The 24,277-nt window shown below is 46.2% G+C and overlaps 1 protein-coding gene across 2 annotated transcripts in view; it reads left to right on the forward strand.

Moving 5' to 3' along the window:
• The window catches only part of xxylt1 (xyloside xylosyltransferase 1), a 198,327-nt gene that overhangs the window by 90,718 nt on the left and 83,332 nt on the right, over positions 1-24,277 (forward strand). The window contains exon 3 of one of the 2 annotated variants that reach the window (XM_070882289.1): positions 618-695. The exons of the other annotated variant lie outside the window; for it this stretch is intronic. Within the exon in view, the coding sequence (XP_070738390.1) occupies positions 618-695 (78 nt within the window). The remainder of the gene's footprint in view (positions 1-617; positions 696-24,277) is intronic. 2 annotated transcript variants of the gene reach the window in all.

A 24,277-nucleotide genomic window follows, 5' to 3' on the forward strand; every position in this document is an offset into this window, starting at 1 on the left:
ATCTATAGAACTTTTGCAGTCAGTTTTTATGTTTCCTGCAAGCTTACTCTCATACTCTATTTTCCCTCTCCTAATTAAACCTTTTGACCTCTTTTGCTGAATCCTAAATTTCTCCCAGTCCTGAGGTTTGCTAATTTTTCTGGCCAATTTATATGCCTCTGCCTTGGATTTAAGCTACTAGAATAAATGTAATGGATATGCACACTTTCCGATAAAATATCACCGAGATTGGGGGTGAATTTTCTTTTTAAGTAGTTTTTATGTCTTTTATCTATTGATAACTGTCATTGTTGTTTAAATGTCAACTCTCTCTCCCGAGTGTTCCTGCCTACAATATACAGAGCTGGCACTCGAGGCCAGCGGTGCTGGGAGTGAGCTGTTGGAGTAGCGGAGCCCGTCCATTGCATTAGCAACTAGACTTGGAACTGAGGGACAGAGGGGTACTCAGTAACATTGCTTTGTGCTAATAAGTGCTGACACTGACTTGCTGTGAAATGTTGTCATTTAGCACTATAACAACCATAGAAGATTGCAACACGGAAAGGACCCATTGTGTCTGTGTTGGCTCTGCTAGAACAATCCAAAACTGATCACACCACCCTGCTCTCACTTCTCAGCTGCGTTTATTTGCAACAAAAATCTTTCAGCCATCCAGAGGAGGACATTGCTTGGTCGAGAAGTTAATTTTCTGCAAGGTAGGATGTCTCTCCATATTTATGAGCTCAGCAAACTCCCTGATGTAAACAAATGGAAGGATCAAAAGCCATCTCAGCTGCAGTAGCTGATGCAAATTTTTACATTGTGCCAGTGACCAAGATGTCATTTTCTCTATTTGTGCTAAGCTAATATTTAGCCTTTTGTCTTTTAACTCTGACATTTGCATGTTAATTAAGTCCCTGCAGTATTCTTTTAGTTCTATTGTACTGGGCTGGATACTGTCAATGGATTTAGTCTGATTAAAATTCTTGAATCCTGTCAGATTGCATTGCAAACATATTAGTTACTTCGAACAAGGGATAAGCTAAATAGTTAGCTGTTTTCAGCATTATGTTGTTGTATGTAATACATCTGACACAGTGAATTCTACAGCCGTGCAAATGAAATTTTTAATCCAGTATAAACAAGATAAGCTGTCCTAAAGAAAGGCCTAATCCTGAAACATTTTTCGTGTTCTCCATCGGTTCTCGCTGACCTGTTGAGTATATCCAATGTTTTCTGTTTTTGTTTCAGATTTCCAACAGCTGCAGTATTTTACTTTTCTTAAATAAATACATTGGTTGTGATGTTGAGAGCACAATTAAGGTCAGGATTCCTCAGAGGAACATGTTGCATGTTCTGCAATACAATGTAGAGAATGTTCGCCTTTGTATATTGGAATAAAACGCTATTGTGTTTTAAAAAAATATTTCTATTCCAATGTTACATTTCTTCTCTCTCTCTCTCTCTCTCATACATTTCATTACTACATACATTGGGTGAAGCTTGATGGCTCAACCAGATAGCAACCTGACTGCCTGTTATCCACACCTCCTTATTGAGTGAGTTTTTATGACCTGCCCCCTCAGGTGGACGTAAACGATCCCACGGCACTATTTGAAGAAGAGCTGGGAAGTTCTCCCCAGTATCTTGGCCAGTATTTATCCCTCAACCAACATCACTAAAAAACAGATGATGGTAATTATCTTCTTGCTGCTTGTGGGAGCTTGCTGTGCGCAAATTGACAGCCACGTTTCCTACAATACAACAGTGACATCTTAGGACATCCTGAGGTTGTGAAATGTGCTTATATAAATGAAAGTCCTTTCTTTTATTATTCCCTTCCCATCCTGTGATCTGCTTGCCTGGCATTAGACCTTTGATTGAATCATGAAAAATCCAACAGCCCAAATTATCATACCCTCCTGACAGGTTTAAAAAAAGGAGAGGAGATGGGAAGAAATATATGTTAAAAGGTTTTATGAACCAAATCCTGCATGTACCATTCCATGTTGCCCAGAACATTTGATAAAGGAATGACCCCATGGATGATCCAAGTGAGGATCATCCCACTCAATTGGAAATTTAAGGAGTGGCTTTGGCGAGTGGTGGTTTGGTCGATCGTGTAGAGAGCTTGAGAAGAATAGTGCACCATGGTCGCAGTCACCGAAGATGCCATTTGTGACTTTGTTTGCAATCTACTCCTTCGGATAAAATTATTCTTATCATCCACATTAGAATGGCTTTGAAAGTAGTGCTCTTATTCAAGTTAAGTCATTTGAACTAATTCCCAGGATAGAAAACTGGGACTCCAAGAACTCTTATTCAACACATGACCTTTCTGAATGGTAATTTTCCATTGAGTTTAGGAAGGGCTGTCATCTGATCATTTATGCAATGAATATAGTGGCATTCTATTACACTCTAATGATAATTTGAAGGCATTTTTTGCACTAAATAATCTGAATTATCCAGTAGCTTGAATTAAGTTGTGTAAATAACATGGGAAAATGTGAATTGAATGCTAATAATCTACGTTATCAGATAATTTGAATGAAGTGACTTTGAAATAAAAGTAGACTGCAAGTTATCTCTTAATTATTCAACTTTGTCTCCTGCCTGAGATGCTCTTTCCAGAGCCAGTAAATCTTCGCCTATCACTGTTTTCCATTTTGAATATAATGCGACTCTGACTCCAGTATAGTAGGTGATCATTTTATTAATTTGCTTTCTTGAATGTCAGTTGAAGCTGTATGAAAATATTTAGGTTTAAAATACTTGAAACATAGATAGTCTGGGTAATCTAGTACGGTCATATTTTCTTATCCACCCTGTTGGAGTGGAATTAAACTACAGAACCAGTGGGAAGCTGTTTAACCTACACGGCCTCCAGGCCCGGTCCAAGATCACCCCAACCTCTGTCGTTGAGCTGCAGTATGCGGACGATGCCTGCGTCTGCGAGGCTGAACTCCAGGATATAGTCAATGTATTCACGGAGGCATATGAAAGCATGGGCCTTATGCTTAACATCTGTCAGACAAAGGTCCTTCACCAGCCTGTCATCGCCGCATAGCACTGCCCTCCAATCATCAAGATCCACAGCACGGCCCTGGACAACGTGGACCATTTCCCATATCTCGGGAGCCTCTTATCAACAAAGGCAAACATTGATGTGGAGATTCAGCATCGCCTCCAGTACTTCGGCTGCCTGCAGAAAAGAGTGTTTGAAGAGTTCGTGGTGAGTCGGCGGGAGGCTCGGGAGATGCGTGGAGAGACCTATAAAAAGGCCCAGCGTCCGTGAGTCGTCGGGAGTTTGTGGTGAGGCGGCGAGAGGGTCTAGAGGTGCGTGGAGAGGCCTATAAAAAGGCCCAGCATCCGTGAGTCGTCGGGAGTTTGTGGTGAGGCGGCGAGAGGGTCTAGAGGTGCGTGGAGAGGCCTATAAAAAGGCCCAGCATCCGTGAGTCGTCGGGAGTTTGTGGTGAGTTGGCGAGAAGCTCTGGAGGTGCGTGGAGAGGCCTATAAAAAGGCCCAGCATCAGTGAGTCGTCGGGAGTTTGTGGTGAGGCGGCGAGAGGGTCTAGAGGTGCGTGGAGAGGCCTATAAAAAGGCTCAGCGTCCGTGAGTTGTCGGGAGTCATGGTGCGTCAGCGAGAGGCGTGGAGAGGCGTGGCTTGTGCAGCTACAAGGCAACAAAGAAGTAGAAAGAAATCACAGCCAAGGGGTTAAGTGATTGGCTGGTGATTGGTAAGTAGTTTTTCTTTTTCTTTCTTTATCAGTAAGTAACCTTTTAACACTGTTGCCCAATTCAGTTAATCCAAGTGTTAAGTCATGGCAGGAGAGCTCGGACATGTGTTATGCTCCTCCTGTACTATGTGGGAACTCGGGGACGCTTCCGGTGTCCCTGAGGACTACGTGAGCGGGAAGTGCATTCGCCTGCAGATCCTGACAGACCGCATTGCGGCACTGGAGCTGCGGGTGGATGAACCCTGGAGCATCCACGATGCTGAGAATGACGTGAATAGCACGTTTAGCGAGTTGGTCACACCGCAGGTAAAGGGTACACAGCCAGATAGGGAACGGTTGACCAACAGGAAGAGCAGTGCAAGGAAGGTAGTGCAGGGGTCCCCTGCGGTAATCCCCCTGCAAAACAGATACACCTCTTTGGGTACTGTTGAGGGGGATGACTCATCAGGAAGGCAGCAGCAGCCAAGTTCATGGCACCGTGAGTGGCTCTGCTGCTCAGGAGGGCAGGAAAAAGAGTGGGAGAGCGACAGTGATAGGGGATTCAATTGTAAGGGGAATAGATGGGCGTTTCTGCGGCCGCAACCGAGACTCCAGGATGGTATGTTGCCTCCCTGGTGCAAGGGTCAAGGATGTCTCGGAGCAGGTGCAGGACATTCTGAAAAGGGAGGGTGAACAGCCAGTTGTCGTGGTGCATATAGGTACCAACGACATAGGTAAAAAAACAGGATGAGGTACTACGAGACGAATTTAGGGAGCTTGGAGCTAAATTAAAAAGTAGGACCTCAAAAGTAGTAATCTCGGGATTGCTACCAGTGCCACGTGCTAGTCAGAGTAGGAATCGCAGGATAGCTCATATGAAAACGTGGCTTGAGGAATGATGCAAAAGGGAGGGATTCAAATTCCTGGGGCATTGGAACCGGTTCTGGGGGAGGTGGGACCAGTACAAACCGGACGGTCTGCACCTGGGCAGGACCGGAACCAATGTCCGAGGGGCAGTGCTTGCTAGTGCTGTTGGGGAGGAGTTAAATTAATATGGCAGGGGGATGGGAACCTATGCAGGGAGGCAGAGGGAAATAAAAGGGAGACAGAGGCAAAAGATAGAAAGGAGAATAGTAAAAGTGGAGGACAGAGAAACCCAAGGCAAAAAACAAAAAGGGCCACATTACAGCAAAATTCTAAAGGGGCAAAGTGTGTTAAAAAAACAAGCCTGAAGGCTCTGTGCCTCAATGCGAGGAGTATTCGGAATAAGGTGGACGAATTAACTGCGCAGATAGCAGTTAATGGATATGATGTAATTGGCATCACAGAGACATGGCTCCAGGGTGACCAAGGCTGGGAACTCAACATCCAGGAGTATTCAACATTCAGGAAGGATAGACAGAAAGGAAAAGGAGGCGGGGTGGCGTTGCTGGTTAAAGAGGAAATTAATGCAATGGTAAGGAAGGACATTTGCTTGGATGATGTGAAATCAGTATGGGTGGAGCTATGGAGCACCAAAGGGCAGAAAACGCTGGTGGGAGTTGTGTACAGACCACCAAACAGTGGTAGTGAGGTTGGGGACAGCATCAAACAAGAAATAAGGAATGCATACAATAAAGGTACAGCAGTAATCATGGGCGACTTTAATCTATACGTTGATTGGGCTAACCAAGCTGGTAGCAATGCGGTGGAGGAGGATTTCCTGGAGTGTATTAGGGATGGTTTTCTAGACCAATATGTCGAGGAACCAACTAGAGAGCTGGCTATCCTAGACTGTGTGATGTGTAATGAGAAGGGACTAATTAGCAATCTTATTGTGTGAGGCCGCTTGGGGAAGAGTGACCATAATATAGCTGAATTCTTTATTAAGTTGGAGAGTGACACAGTTAATTCAGAAACTAGGATCCTGAACTTAAGGAAAGCTAACTTCGACGGCATGAGGCGTGAATTGGCTAGAATAGACTGGCAAATGATACTTAAAGGGTTGACGGTGGATAGGCAATGGCAAACATTTATAGATCACGTGGATGAACGTCAACAATTGTACATCCCTGCCTGGAGTAAAAATTAAACAGGGAAGGTGGTTCAACCGTGGCTAACAAGGGAAATTAAGGATAGTGTTAGATCCAAGGAAGAGGCATATAAATTGGCCAGAAAAAGCAGCAAACCTGAGGACTGGGAGAAATTTAGAATTCAGCAGAGGAGGACAAAGGGTTTAATTCGGAGGGGGAAAATAGAGTATGAGAGGAAGCTTGCCGGGAACATAAAAACTAACTGCAAAAGCTTCTATAGATATGTGAAGAGAAAAAGATTAGTGAAGACAAACGTAGGTCCCTTGGAGTCGGACTCGGGTGAATTAATAATGGGGACTAAAGAAATGGCAGACCAATTGAACAATACTTTGGTTCTGTCTTCACGAAGGAAGACACAAATAACCTTCCGGATGTACTAGGGGACCGAGGGTCTATGAGAAGGAGGAACTGAAGGATATCCTTATTAGGCGGGAAATTGTGTTGGGGAAATCGATGGGATTGAAGGCCGATAAATCCCCGGGGCCTGATTGTCTACATCCCAGAGTACTTAAGGAAGTAGCCCGAGAAATAGTGGATGCATTGGTGATGATTTTCCAACAGTCTATCGACTCTGGATCAGTTCCTATGGACTGGAGGGTAGCTAATGTAACACCACTTTTTAAAAAGGAGGGAGGGAGAAAACGGGTAATTATAGACCAGTTAGCCTGACATCAGTAGTGGGAAATTGTTGGAATCAATTATTTGGAAAGCAGTGACAGGATCAGTCCAAGTCAGCATGGATTTATGAAAGGGAAATCATGCTTGACAAATCTTCTTGATTTGTTGGAGGATGTAACAAGTAGAGTGGACAAGGGATAACCAGTGAATGTGGTGTATTTGGACTTTCAAAAGGCCTTTGACAAGGTCCCACATAAGAGATTGGTGCGCAAAATCAAAGCACATGGTATTGGAGGTAATGTACTGGCGTGGATAGAGAATTGGTTGGCAGACAGGAAGCAGAGAGTCGGGATAAACGGGTCCTTTTCGGAATGGGAAGCAGTGACTAGTAGAGTGCCGCAGGGCTCAGTGCTGGGAGCCCAGCTCTTTACAATATACATTAATGATTTGGATGAAGGAATTAAGTGTAATATCTCCAAGTTTGCAGATGACACTAAACTGGGTGGCGGTGTGAGCTGTGAGGAGGATGCTAAGAGGCTGCAGGCTGATTTGGACAGGTTAGGTGAGTGGGCAAATGCATGGCAGATGCAGTATAATGTGGATAAATGTGAGGCTATCCACTTTGGTGGCAAAAATACGAAGGCAGAATATTATCTGAATGGCGGCAGATTAGGAAAAGGGGAGGTGCAATGAAACCTGGGTGTCATGGTACATCAATCATTGAAAGTTGGCATGCAGGTACAGCAGACAGTGAAGAAGGCAAATGGTATGTTGGCCTTCATAGCTAGGGGATTTGAGTATAGGAGCAGGGAGGTCTTACTGCAATTGTACAGGGCCTTGGTGAGGCCTCACCTGGAATATTGTGTTCGGTTTTGGTTTCCTAGTCTGAGGAAGGACGTTCTTGCTATTGAGGGAGCGCAGCGAAGGTTCACCAGACTGATTCTCGGGATGGCTGGACTGACACATGAGGAGAGACTGGATCAACTGGACCTTTATACATGAGTTTAGAAGGATGAGAGGTGATCTGATAGAAATGTATAAGATTCTGACGGAACTGGACAGGTTAGATGCGGGAAGAATGTTGCCGATGTTGAGGAAGTTCAGAACCAGGGGACACAGTCTTAGGATAAGGGGCAGTCCATTTAGGACTGAGATGAGGAGAAACTTCTTCACTGAGAGAGTTGTTAACCTGTGGAATTCCCTGCCGCAGAGTTGCTGATGCCAGTTCATTGGATATATTCAAGAGGGAGTTAGATATGCCCCTTTCGGCTAAAAGCATCAAGGGATATGGAGAGAAAGCAGGAAAGGGGTACTGAGGTGAATGATCAGCCATGATCCTATTGAATGGTGGTGCAGGCTCGAAGGGCTAAATGGCCTACTCCTGCACCTATTTTCTATGTTCCTATATAAGACCAGGCCCTCAAATCTACCACCAAACTCATGGTCTACAGGGCTGTAGTAATACCCGCCCTCCTGTATGGGTCTGAGGCATGGACGATGTACAGAAGGCACCTCAAGTCATTGGAGATATATCAGCAACGATGTCTCCGCAAGATCCTGCAAATCCCCTGGGAGGCCAGGCACACCAACATCAGTGTCCTCGACCAGGCTAACATCACCAGTATTGAAGCACTGACCACACTCGATCAGCTTCGCTGGGCAGGCCACATAGTACGCATGCCAGATACGAGACTCCCTAAGCAAATGCTTTATGCGGAGCTCCTTCATGGTAAACGAGCCAAAGGCGGACAGCAGAAATGTTATAAGGACACCCTCAAAGCCTCCCTGGTAAAGTGCGACATCACCACTGACACTTGGGAGACCCTGGCCGCAGACCGCCCGAGGTGGAGAAAGTCCATCTGGGAGGGCGTTGAGCTCTTCGAGTCTCGACGCAAGGAGCAGGAAGAGGCCAGGCGCAGGCAGCGGAAGGAGTGCGCGGCAAACCAACCCTACCGACCCCTTCCCCCGACGAATGTCTCCCACCTGTAACAGGGTCTGCGGCTCTCGTATCGGACTGTTTAGCCGTCAAGTAACTCACTTTGGGAGTGGAAGCAAGTCCTCCTTGATTCCGAGGGACTGTCTATGATGATGATGATTTTCTTATCATCATGCTTTACATATAAAAGAAAATACCTGTTTTAAAAAAAAATTGTATTGAAGTACCATTTCCAACACACTGTTATAAATGTGTTTGAATTTCATCTTATTCCATTTGTTTCTGATCTCCTAGCTCGATAGAAGGAAAATGTGGTCGGTGAATTCAACAGTGCTCAGAACTGCAGTTACTGTCCTTTTATGGGCAGAAATTCAATTCACAGCTGTCCATTTTTCTGGCGTCCGGTGGCTCCGCTTCACGAGGAAGGTTGTGACTGAGCAATGTCACTTATTACAGCACCAACTACAGCCCAGCAGCAGGTCACACATTGCATTGCTGTGGGCCTGAAGGTCAATGTGGCCCTGAATTTCTATGTCTCTGGGTCATTCCAGGCTGCAACGGGTGACGTGAGCAACATTAGTCAACATCAAGCACTCCTCACTAAACAAATTGAATTTATAATTTCCTTCATGGAGTCAGCAAAGCAGGAAGGCCGAGGTCTAGGTTTTGTCCGGATAGTAGGCTTTCCTCAGGTTCAGGGCCTGTGAAGTGGAAGGCTGCAGAATATCCTCTGAGGGCACCTAAGATGGCCATGGTGGGCAACCCTGAGGAGTTCTGGTCTTAAAAGGCCCAGCTGCAGACTGCGGCACCTCGAGAGCAGCCAGGACAGTCTGGCCCAGCTGGCTATTGCCATCAACAAACAGGGGTACTGGCTGACAGGCTGGTGTGGGAGCAGGTATGCTGACATCCTGAGAGCGCCGGGCATGTGCCTCTCCCATGGCACCACTGCCACACACACGGGGCTGAGCCTCGGTACTCCCACTGATCTATGTGAGAACAGAGTGCAGGAGTGATGTGATGATTTGGAAGCCCTATCCGTGCTTTCCTATGGGCTAGACCTTCGGCACATTATTGCCCATTTAGCGCCCATATAAGAGCTAAGTTGCAGGCTATTGCCCATATTTGTTGAAAAGTGGAAACTAGCGCCCAATTATAGCCCATTTATCGTCGGCCCAACTTTCGGCACTGCTGAATGAGCTGCATTGCCCAGCCTACTTAAAAAAAAATATATATATGACGTCGTCTTCGTGCAAAGTCGAGAATAGTGCTCATAATCAAAACTTGCGCTCGATTATGGCCCAGGTTAGCGCCGAGTGCTACTTTCGGCATTTTGCCCAAATGATCGCTGGCCCACAAATAGGCTGAAGAAAAGCTGCAATAACTTGGCACTACGGGGAGGATCTGTCGTAAAAGGCTGTCAGGAGAATCAATTTGTGAGTGATTTTATGGGCCTTTTTGACTCTTGCCAATCATCTAATCACTTTGCATTTGTTGAGGACCAATTAAGAGCATTTATAGCGATTTATAGGGCCCAAGTTTCCACACGATAAAAAAAGGGCACCCCTCCGAGCTGGGCGCCCGTTTTTCGCGCCTAAAACGGCGCCGGAAAAAAAACGCGCGATTCTGGAGCGCCCTGCAGCTCCTTGTCTGTTTGGCGCGGCGCCCAGGGGGAGCGGAGCCTACACTCGCGCCGATTTTGTAAGTGGGAGGGGGCGGGTACTATTTAAATTAGTTTTTTCCTGCAGGCAACGCTGCGCATGCGCGTTGGAGCATTCGCGCACGCGCAGTGTGAAGGAAACATTGGCACTCAGCCATTTTTGTAGTTCTTTGTAGCTGTTTAATTTTTGAACATTTTTTAATAAAAGCACATTGCCATCAGCACTGAGGCTTCCTGCTTACTGCCTGCCCCTCCCTCCCGTTCGCGGGAACGACGCCACATCGCTGAGCTGACTGAAGCACTTTCACACAGGTAGGAAGATGGTTTATTTAATCTTTTCTTTGCTTATAAATGTTTATTCAGGTTGGGTTTATTTGTATAATATTTGTAGAAGTATAAATAAGGATTTATTGTAGAATTTAATGAGTTCCCTTCCCCCCCCTCCCCCCCCCCCCCCCACCTCGTTCTGGACGCCTAATTTGTAACCTGTGCCTGATTTTTTAATGTGTAGAACAGGTTTTTTTCAGTTCTACAAAAATCTTCACTTGCTCCATTCTAAGTTAGCTTGGAGTACGTTTTCACTGTGGAAACTTTGAAATCAGGAGTCAGTGGCCGGACACGCCCCCTTTTGAAGAAAAAATTCTGTTCCAAAGTAGAACTGTTCTACCTGACTAGAACTGCAGAAAAAAAATATGGAGAATTGCGATTTCTAAGATAGTCTGTTCTCCACCAGTTGCTCCTAAAAATCAGGCGCAAATCATGTGGAAACTTGGGCCCATAGTGATGGGGGGGTCTGTAATTTCTCAACCAATATTGATCACATGCTGCGGAATAGAGATGGGAGAAAAAAATGAAAAAAGTTGCATACAAGTATATTGCTGTAATGTCAGGGTTAATATTAATCATGGATTTTTTCCTCCACTGGTCCACAGTACAAGTAGAAGCAGAACTAGGATATGTCATCCCATGAGGAAGGAAGTGGAGTTCAGCTCATTTGGCTGATAGATTTTATTTTATAAAGCAACAGGGGCTAGAATAAAAGAAAGGTTCTATAATGCTATTGATGGGGATCAGATCCCCTGTTCTCTCTGTCAACCCCCATGGGAAAAGTTCTTTGCTTGAAAAAAACACGCACAGGCGCAGAATGGCCGTTGCTATGGACGCCAGCCTTGCACGGCTGAATATATCGCTAAGGCCCATTTCACATCGCTAAGGCTATCGCCCAAATTAAAAGGGCAAATTAGTGGTTTTTAAAATGGCTAATATTCCAGCGATCCTGAAAAATAAAAAGAGCACTAAGGCCGTAAATAGCACCTATTTTTGGGCGATAGTGACCATAGTGGAAAGTCTAGCCCTATATGCCTTGCAAGCTGGAGGAGATGTTGGAACTCAGCGTCACAATGACAGCTGTCTGAGCTTCCGTTGAAACTGTCAGAGCTGTCACCAAAAGCTCTATAATTGAGGCCCCCCAATAACCTGGTATATAAAGGGTAGGAATAGGCTAGCTTATGCCAGCCACTTGTGTGTCGTTTGTTTGGGAGGCAAAGTTGTACTCCTGAAAGACTTGAAAGGGAGTTACAAGACTGGCAGGACCAACACGACACAGCCTGTGCCCTTCTCCGGCAAGAGCATGCCTCGCCAGAAGAATCACAACTTGCTTCAAGGTGCCACCATCAGGTCTGTGAGGATAACAAGGCTTTAGAAATTAAAAATGAATCTCTGATCTCTCAACTTGAGGATGCCAGGGCTGCCTTGAGAGAATTACTTGAGAAACCTCTTGGGAGCACTGACCATACTCACTGCGAATTACAAATCCTGGAATTAAAGGGAAAACTGGGGAGACAAACTACTAATGTTGCAGCCATTAGTCGCCTTAAACCAGGAAATTCCATTATTAATTTGGACGATCTAACAGGAAAAGCCCAGTGCAATAATAACTCAATTTACCAGAATAGTCCCTCACCCTCTGCACGTCCCCCTCCCTACCCAGGACAGACTGCCGCAGTAGAAGCCAAGCAGGTTAATATAGTCACTACACCAACTGTCCCAGTGGAAACCAAGCAGGTTAATATAGTCACTACTACCACTCGATTTGGTGACCTTACACCCTCGGATGATGAATTAGATAATGATACCTCCTCTGTAGCCTACAAACGGCCTCTAACTGAGGAAATATCCACTACCAGTCGAAGTTTGACCCCGGCAGAGTGCAAAGTATTAGCCAAAGAAATGGGGCCAATAAACTGGGGGACAAACTCAGTGATTTCCGTCACTGTCACCCCGAGTTACAGTTGACAGACTTAAAACAAATTCTGTTGGCATGTGCCTCAAAGAAACTCAAGGCCTCACTCCCATGGGAAACCTACAATAGAAATAAGGGTTGGTGGAATGTCATGGATGCAATTTTACCTGTTTAGGCATGAAATCAGTCAATTTCACCCGCGCGGCTGGGGAAGCCTGGCAAGAAGCTAATGAACACCCCATGACCTTTGCAAATCAAGTGTATGATTTGTATGACCTGTCGCAGGAAAACCATGACGGCCAAGAGTTTTGGAAAACTGAGGGATTTAAGCTGATATTCATCAATGCTTTCTTACGGCGGGGGCAAAAGGGGTGGGGGCAAAAGGGGTGAGAGCAGAAGTGCGGAAAATGGGACAGACACAGTCAAATGTAAGGGACATTCTTGGTATTGCATCCATCAGGGAACCCCGTGGGTTGATCTGATGGACTCTTACAGTCGAGCTTGGGACCTGGTTAAATCAGCCCTTGGTTTTACTGAGACCAAAGTGTTGGCAGTGGAGGGTCCTCTGATTCCACAGACCCCTCCCCAGCTGGGAGACGGACACAGAGTAATTTGTTATAAGCCCGGACACTATGCTCACAACTGCCATGATAGATGTCCGTATAATAGCCCACGTTACCAATCTCCAATCTGTGTGCTTAATGAGCTTGAACTGAAGGCTTTGCAGCAGGAGGTAGCACGCCTTTCGGTATTATTTGAGACCATGAAGCACAGTCAGGCGAGGGGGAGACAAAACGTTTAGGCTGTTTCTCGTAGCAAAGATGCGCTCCCAGCTTCTCAGCCTCCGTGGTGACCATGCCTTCTCCTGTCTGGTATGGGCAGGATGGACAACCCTTTGTCCGGGCCACTGATCATTGAGGCCTCCACCATGTTTTGCTAGTGGATTCCAGTTCTGCCATAACTATTTTGCATGATCCCGATCCTTTCATCATCGTCATCATCATAGGCAGTCCCTCGAATTGAGGATAACTTGCTTCCACGACAAAAACTTCACAGGTGTTTCAATGAAGAACCTAAAATTCCAGGTCCCAAACTAAATATTAAAGGGTGGAAGATGCCTGTGAGTGGATTTCTTTTAACGTGTGGTGGCCATTGTACACCAGCCACCACACGGGCTTGACAGAGCTAAGTCTTGGTCCACTAGCAAGGGTTATCCAAGATGACTGGAGACCAGCTCTGCTGCACAGACCTAGTGTGCACACATATCGCAGTGTGGGCTGGCCCGTGCTGCCCCTGGGCCCCAAACTCACGCCTCTCCTGGGCCCCTCTACAATCTCTCACTGCTTCTTCGCCCTGACCTCGCTGCTCCTGCTGAATCTGTCCACGCACTAATCACCGACCTGGATCCTGGATCTTGGTGATGTCCCTCTTCACTGCCGTTACTTTCCTGCTCCAGCACGTGCTGCTCCCTGGAGTGGTCGCCGCCACACTGCTCCTTCTGCTCCCCGGCCTACTCCGCTAGTGCTCGCAGGCCGGGGGCCATTCAGCCTGCTGGGCTAGGCCGTCACACTGCTCCTTCCGCTCCCCAGCCTGCTCTGATCCTTTCAGCTATGCAGGCATTGCCTTAAATCTGCCTTTAATGCTTCTACTCAGTTAACTAACTAGGGATTGAGCTTCATAGTCTTGTCCATTGATGGGAATTTCGTTGATGTCCCCTCTCCTGTATATATGGTCACCCATGACCAGAAAGGTATCCTGGGAAGCGACAAGCTGTACAAACACCATGTTGTCCTCGACTACGCTAATAATTGTCTTTGGTGGCACCTCAATGAGGGACCATCAACATCTATTTCAGATGTCCATTCGGTATATGCGATTTTTAAAAAAAAACCTGAGCACTTTGCCCTACCCAGGACTGAAGACCCTATGGTCAATACACAAATTCAGCCATTTTCTGAAGTTTTTACCAAGTCCAAACATGATTGTGGTTGGATGTTTTCAGATGAAGGCGATTAATGGACCCTCCCAATCTCCTGTTAAGCAGTATTCCATTCCGGCTGATGTTTGGTCTACAGTTGATTCGTTGTTAAAGCAGGTTGTTATCCACACTGGCACTTTTACCACTAATCCTCCAACCTGGCCAGTTAAGAAGCTAGATAATAGTTGGCGTCTAACAATGAATTATCGCAAGCTTAATTCCGTAACCCCAGCTTGCGCCCCTGATGTTCGGGAGACCCCCACTCTCCTATCCCAGATTCCACCAGGTAGCTGCTACTTCTCCACCATGGACATTTCAAATGGGTTCTGGAGTATTCCTGTTAGGGCAGAGGGTCAGTATAAGTTTGCCTTCACCTTTGAAGATCAAAGTTATACATGGGACATGTTTGCTTCAAGGCTTTCACAACACTCTGACTATATTCCCCAAATGGATGGCTCAAGCACTTAAACCCGATTGTCTGCTGCAGTATGTTGATGACCTCTTGCTTGCTACACCTGACAGAGACGCATATTGAACTAATGGAAGAGCTACTAGACCACCTTCTGAAGGCTGGACTAAAAATTAATCCAAAAAAGGCACAATTGTTACAACCAGAAGTGATATTTTTAGGGGTTAATGTGGGACTGAAGGGGTTTAGTCCAGACCAGCATTAGATTGACGTGATTCAGCATTTACCATTGCCCGCATCCAGAACTGCATTTCGTTCCTCCTTGGATCTGGTGGGATACCAGCGCTCGTTTATTCCCAGATTTGCGGAGCTCGCCAAACCCCCATATGAACTATTAAAGGGCGAAGAGGATTCTGTGGCATGTGATTGGGCAGCCGAACATACCACGGCTGTGTCACTCCTTAAAACTGCTGTTATGCAAGCCACATGCCTGACAAGTCCTGACCGGGACAAGCCTTTCCACCTGGAGGTGGGATCCACAGATCAGAGTCTTGCTGCCGTTCTGTGCCAAGAGGTACACGATAAACTTATGCCATTTGCGTACACCTCTCACATTTTGACTGGCGTGGAGATGAATTACACTGTGTGAGCGACAGCTGTTGGCCAATTTCTTGGGTGGTTAAACACTTCACCTTCATTACCGGATTGAACAAAACAATGATTCACAGCCCCCACACTCCCTTGAATCTTCTACTTAAACCAGGGGACACTTTGGTCTCCTCCACTTGACTCAGTCATTGGATTCTTCTATTAACTCAGAGAGAATCAGAAATAACACCAAAGCAGAAATCTCTACTACCCCAGCTCCTATCGTATGAGGGGGGAAGTCATGAATGCCCATTTCCACCACTGAAGTTCGACCGTCATCCTGTCTCTCCTACTCCGCTATGCGACACCCAGGACATCTAAATTGATGGATCATTCTATCACCGAGATGTAAAATCCCTTACTGAATTTGTGGTAGTTCTGTCTCACCAAAGATTTGCGTACAAATGCATTCCCCACTCCGCCCGATATGCTGAAGTTGCAGCCCTGGTGACAACGATTCAAATTATTCATGACATACCTGTTAATGTCTGGTCAGATAGTGCCTATGCGATTAAAACTTTGTTATCTTTATCGCTGTATGCTCGGAATAATCTTTGTACTGCTGATGGTAAGACCCTGGCCTTGCAGACCTCGTTGAGTCCCTTTGGGACTCTTCAAATTCACGTTCAGTCCTTGTTTATATTGGTATGGTGAAGTCTCACTCACGTTCTTCTAACATATGTAATTTCTGCCACCTTTGAGGTAACAGAGAGGGTTGATGAGGGCAATGTGGTTGATGTGGTATAAATGGACATTCAAAAGGCATTTGATAAAGTGCCACATAATAGGCTTGTGAGCAAAGTTGAAATCCAGGGAATAAAAGAGATAGTGGCAGCATGGATATGAAATTAGCTAAGTGACAGGAAACAGATTGTAGTGGTGAACGGTTGTTTTTCTACTGGAGGAAGGTGTTTCCCACGGGTCAGTACTAGGATTATTGCTTTTCTTTATATATATTAATCATTTAGACTTGGGTGTACAGGGCACAAATTAAAAATTTGCAGATCATGTTATGTATGTAAACATTACCTATGTATGTAAACATTACCAATGTGTAAGACTTGCCACCAGGGGGCGCACCTGTGGGAGACCCAAGGGTCCTCTGCACACCCTGGGCAAGCAGGTATAAAAGGCAATCTCCCATGCTGATTCCTCATTCTGGAGTTATAATAAAGAGACCAAGGTCAGAACAGTTTGAGCTTAAGATGTACAGTCTTGTAGAGTTATTCTGAACGTAACAATTGGAGTAACAGATCACGAACTTTCACGCAGTTATGGCTGCCGTTGGTATTCTTGAGAGATTTGTTGAGGGTGATGATTGGGAAGCCTTTGTTGAGGATCTTGACCAGTACTTTGTGGCCAACGAGCTGGAAAAGGAAGAAACTGCGGTCAAGCGCAGAGCGATTATCCTCACCGTTTGCAGGTCCACGATATATGGCCTCATCAAAAATCTGCTAGCACCGACGAAACCAACGGAGAAGACATATGAAGAGTTGTGCACGCTGGTTCGGGAACACCTCAAGCCGAAGGAGAGCATCTTAATGGCCAAATATCGCTTTTACACACACCATCACTCCGAGGGCCAGGAAGTGGCGAGCTATGTCGCCGACCTAAGACGCCTTGCGGGACCGTGCATATTTGCTGGATTTTTGGGGGAAGTGTTGCGGGACTTTTTCGTGCTTGGAATCGGCCACGAAGTCATTCACCTCTAGATCTGAGCAAGGCCATCACGATAGCCCCGGCTTTTATGTCCACGAACGATAACACTAAACAGATATCATTGCAGCATTGAAACTCACCGGCAAGTACTGTGCATAAAATAACGCCTTCAGCAGGCAGAACTGTACATGTCAGGGCCTACATGCCCGCAGAGGCCAGACCTCGGATGTCTCAGAGTCCGCCGTGGGGTGTGAATGCGAATCCATTAGCACCATGTTGGTGCTGCGGAAGTAATCATCGAGCCCATCATTGTCAATTCAAGCACTGCGTCTGTAAGGGCTGTGGAACAATGGGGCACCTCCAGCGAATGTGCAGACGTACTGTGACTCACTATGTGGCAGAGTCGGCAGAAGATTACTGATCCGGCGTGAATCACGCTGAATGAGTAAGAGAGGCAACTCAACCCAAGGCTGAAGAGGAAGTGTATGGGGGTACACACCTTCACCACCAAAAGTCCTCGATAATGATAAAAGTCAAATTAAACGGCATTCCAGTTGCCATGGAATTGGACACTGGGGCGAGTCAGTCAATTATGAGCCAGAAGGCTTTTGAGAAACTGGGGCAACAAGCCACAAAGGCCAAAACTAAGCCCGATCCACACCAAGCTGCGCACTTACACCAAAGAGCTCATACCAGTCATTGGCAGTGCGGCAGTGAAGGTATCGTACGATGGAGCTGTGCACGATTTACCACTATAGATTGTACCAGGCGATGGCCCAATGCTGTTCGCCAGAAGCTGGCTAGGGAAGATGGAACTGGGATGACATCAAAGCACAGTCTTCGGTGGCTGACGCCTCGTGCGCCCAAGTGCTAAACAAATTCCTGTCGTTATTTGAGCCAGGCATTGGAAACTTCACAGGTGCCAAAGTGCAGATCCATCTAGTCCCTGATGCACGACCTGTTCATCACAAGGCCTGAGCGGTTCCATACATGATGCAAGAGAAAGTCGAAATCAAGCTGGACAGACTTCAACGAGGGGATCAGATCGCCAGTCAAGTTCAACAAGTGGGCCAGTCCAATTGTTCCGGTGTTGAAAAGCGATGGGACAGTCAGAATCTGCAGGGACGACAAGGTAATGATCAACCGAGTCTTGTTATAGGACCAGTACCCGCTACCCAAAGCGGATGACCTGTTTGCAACGCTAGCAGAGGAAGTCATTCACCAAGCTGGATCTAACCTCTGCTTACATGACACAGGAGCTGGCTGAACCTTCGAAAAAATTGATGTGCATCAACACACACAGAGGACTGTTCATATACCACAGATGCCCTTTAGGATTCGCTCAGCTGCGGCCATCTTCCAGAGGAACATGGAGAGTCTGCTGAAATCGGTTCCGCGCACCATGCTATTTCAAGACGACATCTTGATCACTGGCTGCAACACCACTGAACACTTGCACAAACTGGAAGAGGTTCTCAAGTAACTGGACAGAGTGGGACTCCGGCTGAAATGCTCCAAGTGTGTTTTCCTGGCGCCAGAGGTCGAATTTCTGGGGAGAAAGATTGCAGCGGACGGCATCAGACCCACGGATTCCAAGACGGAGGCCATCAAGAATGCACCCAGACCACAGAATGTGACGGAGCTGCGTTCGTTCCTGGGACTCAACTATTTTGACAACTTTCTACCGGGATTGAGCACTTTGCTGGAACCGTTGCATTTATTGCTACGCAAGGGTTACAACTGGGTTTGAGGTAAAGCTCAAGAGACAGCCTTTAACAAGGCCAGAAACCTGCTATGTTCCAACAAGTTAATGTATTGTATGACCCGTGTAAAAGTTTAGTACTAGCTTGTGATGCATCTTCGTACAGGGTCGGTTGTGTGTTACAGCAAGCAAATGTGTCAGGCAAACTGCAACCAGATGCATATTGCGTCCAGAAGCTTATCTAAGGCAGAAAGAGCCTACAGTATGGTTGAGAAAGAAGCATTAGCATGCGTATACGGGGTTAAGAAAATGCACCAATACCTATTTGGGCTCCAGTTTGAGCTCGAAACCGACCGCAAGCCGCTCATTTTGTTGTTTTCAGAAAGCAAAGCTATTAACACCAATGCTTCGTCCCACATCCAAAGATGGGCACTAACATTATCTGCGTATGATTATGTAATCCGCCACAGACCAGGCACTGAGAACTGTGCGGATGCCCTCAGTCGGCTACCATTGCCCACCACCGGGGTGGAAATGGCGCAACCTGCAGACTTGCTTCTTGTAATGGATGCTTTTGAGAGCGAGGGGTCACCGTCATGGCTCGCCAGATAAGGACCTGGACTAGCCAGGACCCGGTGCTATCACTAGTAAAAAGTTGCGTCCTCAATGGGAGCCGGTCGGCGGTCCCAGGGGAAATGCAAGATGAAATTAAGCCGTTCCACCGAAGCAAAGATGAAATGTCCATCCATTTGGACTGTCTCCTATGGGGGAATCGTGTAATTTTGCCAAAAAAAGGCAGTGAAATGTTTATACGCGACCTTCACAGTACCAACCCAGGCATAGTCATGATGAAGGCTATTGCCACGTCGCACGTTTGGTGACCCGGCATTGACTCGGAATTGGAGTCATGCATACACCAATGTAACATGCTCACAGTTGAGCAATGCACCAAGGGAGGCCCACTGAGTCTGTGGCCATGGCCCTCCAAACCATGGTCAAGGGTCCACGGAGATTTCGCTGGCCACTTTCTAGGAAAGATGTTCTTAGTAGCAGTGGACGCTTACTCGAAATGGATTGAATGTACAATAATGTCATCATGTACATCCACTGCCACCATTGAAAGCCTCCGGGCCATGTTCGCCACCCATGGTTTGCCCGACGTCCTTGTTAGTGACAATGGACCATGCTTCACCAGCTCGGAATTCAACGAGTTCATGACCCGCAATGGCATCAAGCATGACCGTTTAAGCCCGCATCCAATGGTCAAGTGGAACGGGCAGTCCAAACCATCAAGCAGAGCTTGAAACGCGTGACAGACAGTTCCCTGCAGATCCAGTTATCTCTGATTCTGCTCAGCTACCGCACGCGACCCCACTCGCTTACCGGAGCTCCCCCTGCAGAATTGCTAATGAAGAGAGCACTCAAAACCAGGCTCTCCTTAGTCCACCTGGATCTCGATGATCATGTAGAAACTCAGCGTCACCGGCATAACATGTACCACAATCACGCGGCTGTATCACGTGACATTGAGGTTAATGACCTTGTGTTTGTTCTTAATTATGGTCATAGTCCAAATGGGTTGCTGGCAGTCTGTTAGCCAAGGAGGGGAATAGAGTGTTTGTTGTCAAACTTTTGAATGGACAAACGTGCAGAAAGCACTTGGATCAGACCAAACTGCAGTTCACTGACAACTAAGAACAGTTTGAAGAGGACATTACCATCATTGATCCACCCACACAAACCCAACCAGCAATCGACCTCGCGGTCAACCACGAGGATGAACCTACCATGCCCGACAGTCCGATCAGATCAGCCGCACCGCAGTGCAGCAATGATCGACCAACTCACCCATGCTAGGACTTCAACTCAGGCGATCGACCCAGGAACATAGAGCCCCGGATCGCCTCAACTTGTAAATAACTTGTACATAAGACTTTGGGAGGGGAATGATGTTATGTATGTAAACATTACCAATGTGTAAGACTTGTCACCAGGAGACACACCTGTGGGAGACCCAAGGGTCACCTGCACACCCTGGGCAAGCAGGTATAAAAGGTAGTCTACTATGCAGCTTCCTCACTCTGGAGTTACAATAAAAAGACCAAGGTCACAACAGTTTGAGCTTAAGATATACAGTCTTGTGGAGTTATTCTGAACGTAACGGATGACAAAACTTGGAAGGCTATTGAACAGTGAGGAGGATAGTGATCGACCAAGAAGACATAGACAGGCTGGTGGAATGGGCAGACACATAGCAGATGAAATTTAACACAGAAAAGTGCGAAGTGATAGTTTGGTGGGAAGCATGAGGAGGGGCAATATAAACTAAATTGTACAATTCTAAAGGGGGTGCATGAACAGAGAAGTATATGTGCGTAAGTCGTTGAAGGTGGCAGCGCAGGTTGAGAACGTGGTTAAAAAAACTTACGGGATCCCAGACTTCATAAATAGAGGCATAGAGTATAGAAGCAAGGAAGTTATGATGAACCTTTATAAAACAATGATTCAGCCTCAACTGGAGTATTATGTCCAATTTTGGACACCGCACTTTAGGAAGGATGTGAAGGCCTTAAAGAGGGTGCTAAAAACATTTACAAGAATGGTTCCAGGGATGAGGGACTTCAGTTACATGGATAGACGGGAGAAGCTGGAGTTTTTCTCCTTAGAGCAGAGGTGGTTGAGAGGAGATTTAATGGAGGTGTTCAAAATCTTGAGGGGTCTAGACAGTAGATAGAGAAAAACTGTTCCCATTGACAGAAGGATCAAGAACCAGAGGACACAGATATAAGGTGATTGGTAGAAGAACCAAAGGCGTTACGAGGAGAAACGTTTTTATGCAGCAAGTGGCTAGGATCTGGAATGCACTGCCTGAGGATAAGGATAAGGGGGAAGCCATTTAGGACCGAGATGAGGAGGAATTTCTTCACCCAGAGAGTGGTGAATCTGTGGAATTCTCTACCCCAGAAAGTTGTTGAGGCCAATTCACTAAATATATTCAAAAAGGAGTTAGATGAAGTCCTTACTACTAGGGGAATCAAGGGGTATGGTGAGAAAGCAGGAATGGGGTACTGAAGTTGCATGTTCAGCCATGAACTCATTGAATGGCGGTGCAGGCTAGAAGGGCCGAATGGCCTACTCCTGCACCTATTTTCTATGTTTCTTTCTATGTTTCTATGAAAGGGTGGTGGAGGCAGATTCAATTGTGGCTTTCAAAAGGGAATTGGATAAGTACCTGAATGACAAAAATTTGGAGGGCTACAGGGAAAGAGCAAGGGAGTGGGACTAGCTGAAGTGCTCTTGCAGAGAACTAGCACAGATTCGACAGGCCGAATGGCCTCCTTCCGTGCGGTAACCATTCTATGATTCTACTTCCAGTGTGATGCTACCACCAAACACGTCTTCCTCCACTCCCCCCCCCCCCCCCTTTCAGCATTCTGAAGGGACTGTACCCTCCACGACATCCTAGTCCATTCCTCAATCAGCCCCAACACCACCTCCCCTTCCCACGGCACCTTCCCATGCAAGTACAGGCGATGCAACACCTGCCCTTTTACCTCCTCCATTCCCACCATCCAGGGCTCCAAACACTTCTTCCAGGTGAAACAGCGATTTACTTGGTACTTCTTTCAATGTAGTATACTGTATTCGCTGCTCACTATGCGGTCTCCTCTATATTGCGGGACACCAAACGAAGATTGGGTGATCGCTTTCCAGATCACCTCTGTTCTGTCCACAAGTGTGACCCCAAGCTTCTGGTCGTTTGTCATTTTAATTCTCTGTCCCACTTCCACTCTGACCTCTCTATCCGTGGCCTCCTACACTGTTCCAATGAAACTCAATGTAAACTCGAGGAACAGCGCCTCATCTTTTGATTAGGCACTTTACAGCCTTCCGGACTCAACATTGAGTTCAACAATTTCAGATCATGACCTTTGCCTCGACCCCAATTTTTGGACAGCAGCTGTTAGTAATGATGCTACTATTGCACCTCCTCTCGACCCATCTTTTGTTTCTTTACTTGTCCCATCACCATCCCCTTTTGCCTTGCACCATCACTTGTCATGTAATCTCTCCTGCCTTCCATCCTATCACAGACCTTCCCTTTTGTTCTTTCATCCCCTCTTCTCCCCTCCCCCCTCTGTAATTGCTGAAAACCTGTTCTATCTCTAACTTTTTCCAGTTCTGACGAAATGTCATTGACTTGAAACGTTAACTCTGTTTCTCTCTCCACCAATGCTGCCTGACTTGCTGAGTATTTGCAACATTTTCTGTTTTTATTTCCCATTTTAAGATGAGCAGGCTGCCTTTAAATGGTATCATTGCCACTCGATGTCCTCCCCCCCCCCACCCCCCCACCACCTAATCAGCAAGCAGCCAATCAACAGCATGAGCAGTGCTGGGAATTCACCAATCATATTCAAATGAGGCACGAGCACAAGTTGGGCTTGTGGATGCATTGGTTGTAATCTACCAACATTCCCTGGATTCTGGGGTGGTCCCAGCAGATTGGAAAACCACAAACATAACGCCCCTATTTAAAAAATGAAGCAGACAAAAAGCAGGAAACTATAGATCAGTTAGCCTAACATCTGTCGTTGGGAAAATGCTGGACTCCATTATTAAGGAAACACTAGCGGGACATTTGGAAAAGCATGATTCAATCAAGCAGAGTCAGTATGGTTTTATGAAAGGGAAATCATGTTTGACAAATTTGCTGGAGATCTTTGAGGATGTAATAAGCAGGGTGGATAAGGGGGAACCAGTGGATGTGGCGTAATTGGATTTCCAGAAGGCATTCGATAAGGTGCCATATAAGAGGTTACTGTACAAGATAAAAGCTCACGGGGTTGGGGGTAATATATTAGCATGGATAGAGGATTGGCTAACTAACAGTAAACAGAGAGTCGGGATAAATGGGCCATTTTCCAGTTGGCAAACAGTGACTAGTTGGGAGCCGCAGGGATCGATGCTGGGTCCTCAACTATTTACAATCTATATTAATGACTTGGATGAAGGGACCGAGTGTAATGTAGCCAAGTTTGCTGATGATACAAAGATGAGTGGGAAAGCAAATTGTGAGGAGGACACACAAAATCTGCAAAGGGATATAGGCAGGCTAAGTGAATGGGCAAAAATTTGGCAGCTGGGGTATAATGTGGGAAAATGTGACGTTATCCACTTTGGCAGAAATAATAGAAAATCAAATTATAATTTAAATGGAGAAAAATTGCAAAGTGCTGTAGTTCAGAGAGAGCTGGGGGTCCTTGTGCATGAAACACAAAAAGTTAGTATGCAGGTACAGCATTAATCAGGAAGGCAAATGGAGTGTTGGCCTTTATTGCAAGGGGGATAGAGTATAATAGCTGAGAAGTCCTGCTACAACTGTACAGGGTATTGGTGAGGCCACACCTGGAGTAATGTGTACAGTTTTGGTCTCCATATTTAAGGAAGGATATACTTGCCTTAGAGGCTGTTCCGAGAAGGTTCACTAGGTTGATTCCGGAGATGAGGGGGTTGACTTATGAGGATAGGTTGAGTATGTTGGACCTATACTCATTGGAATTCCGAAGAATGAGAGGTGATCTTATTGAAACTTATAAGATAATGAGGGGGCTCGACAAGGTGGATACAGAGAGGATATTTCCACTCATAGGGGAGA

This window comes from Pristiophorus japonicus, chromosome 6, assembly GCF_044704955.1.
Source record: "Pristiophorus japonicus isolate sPriJap1 chromosome 6, sPriJap1.hap1, whole genome shotgun sequence".
Classification (NCBI taxonomy): Eukaryota; Metazoa; Chordata; class Chondrichthyes; family Pristiophoridae; genus Pristiophorus; species Pristiophorus japonicus.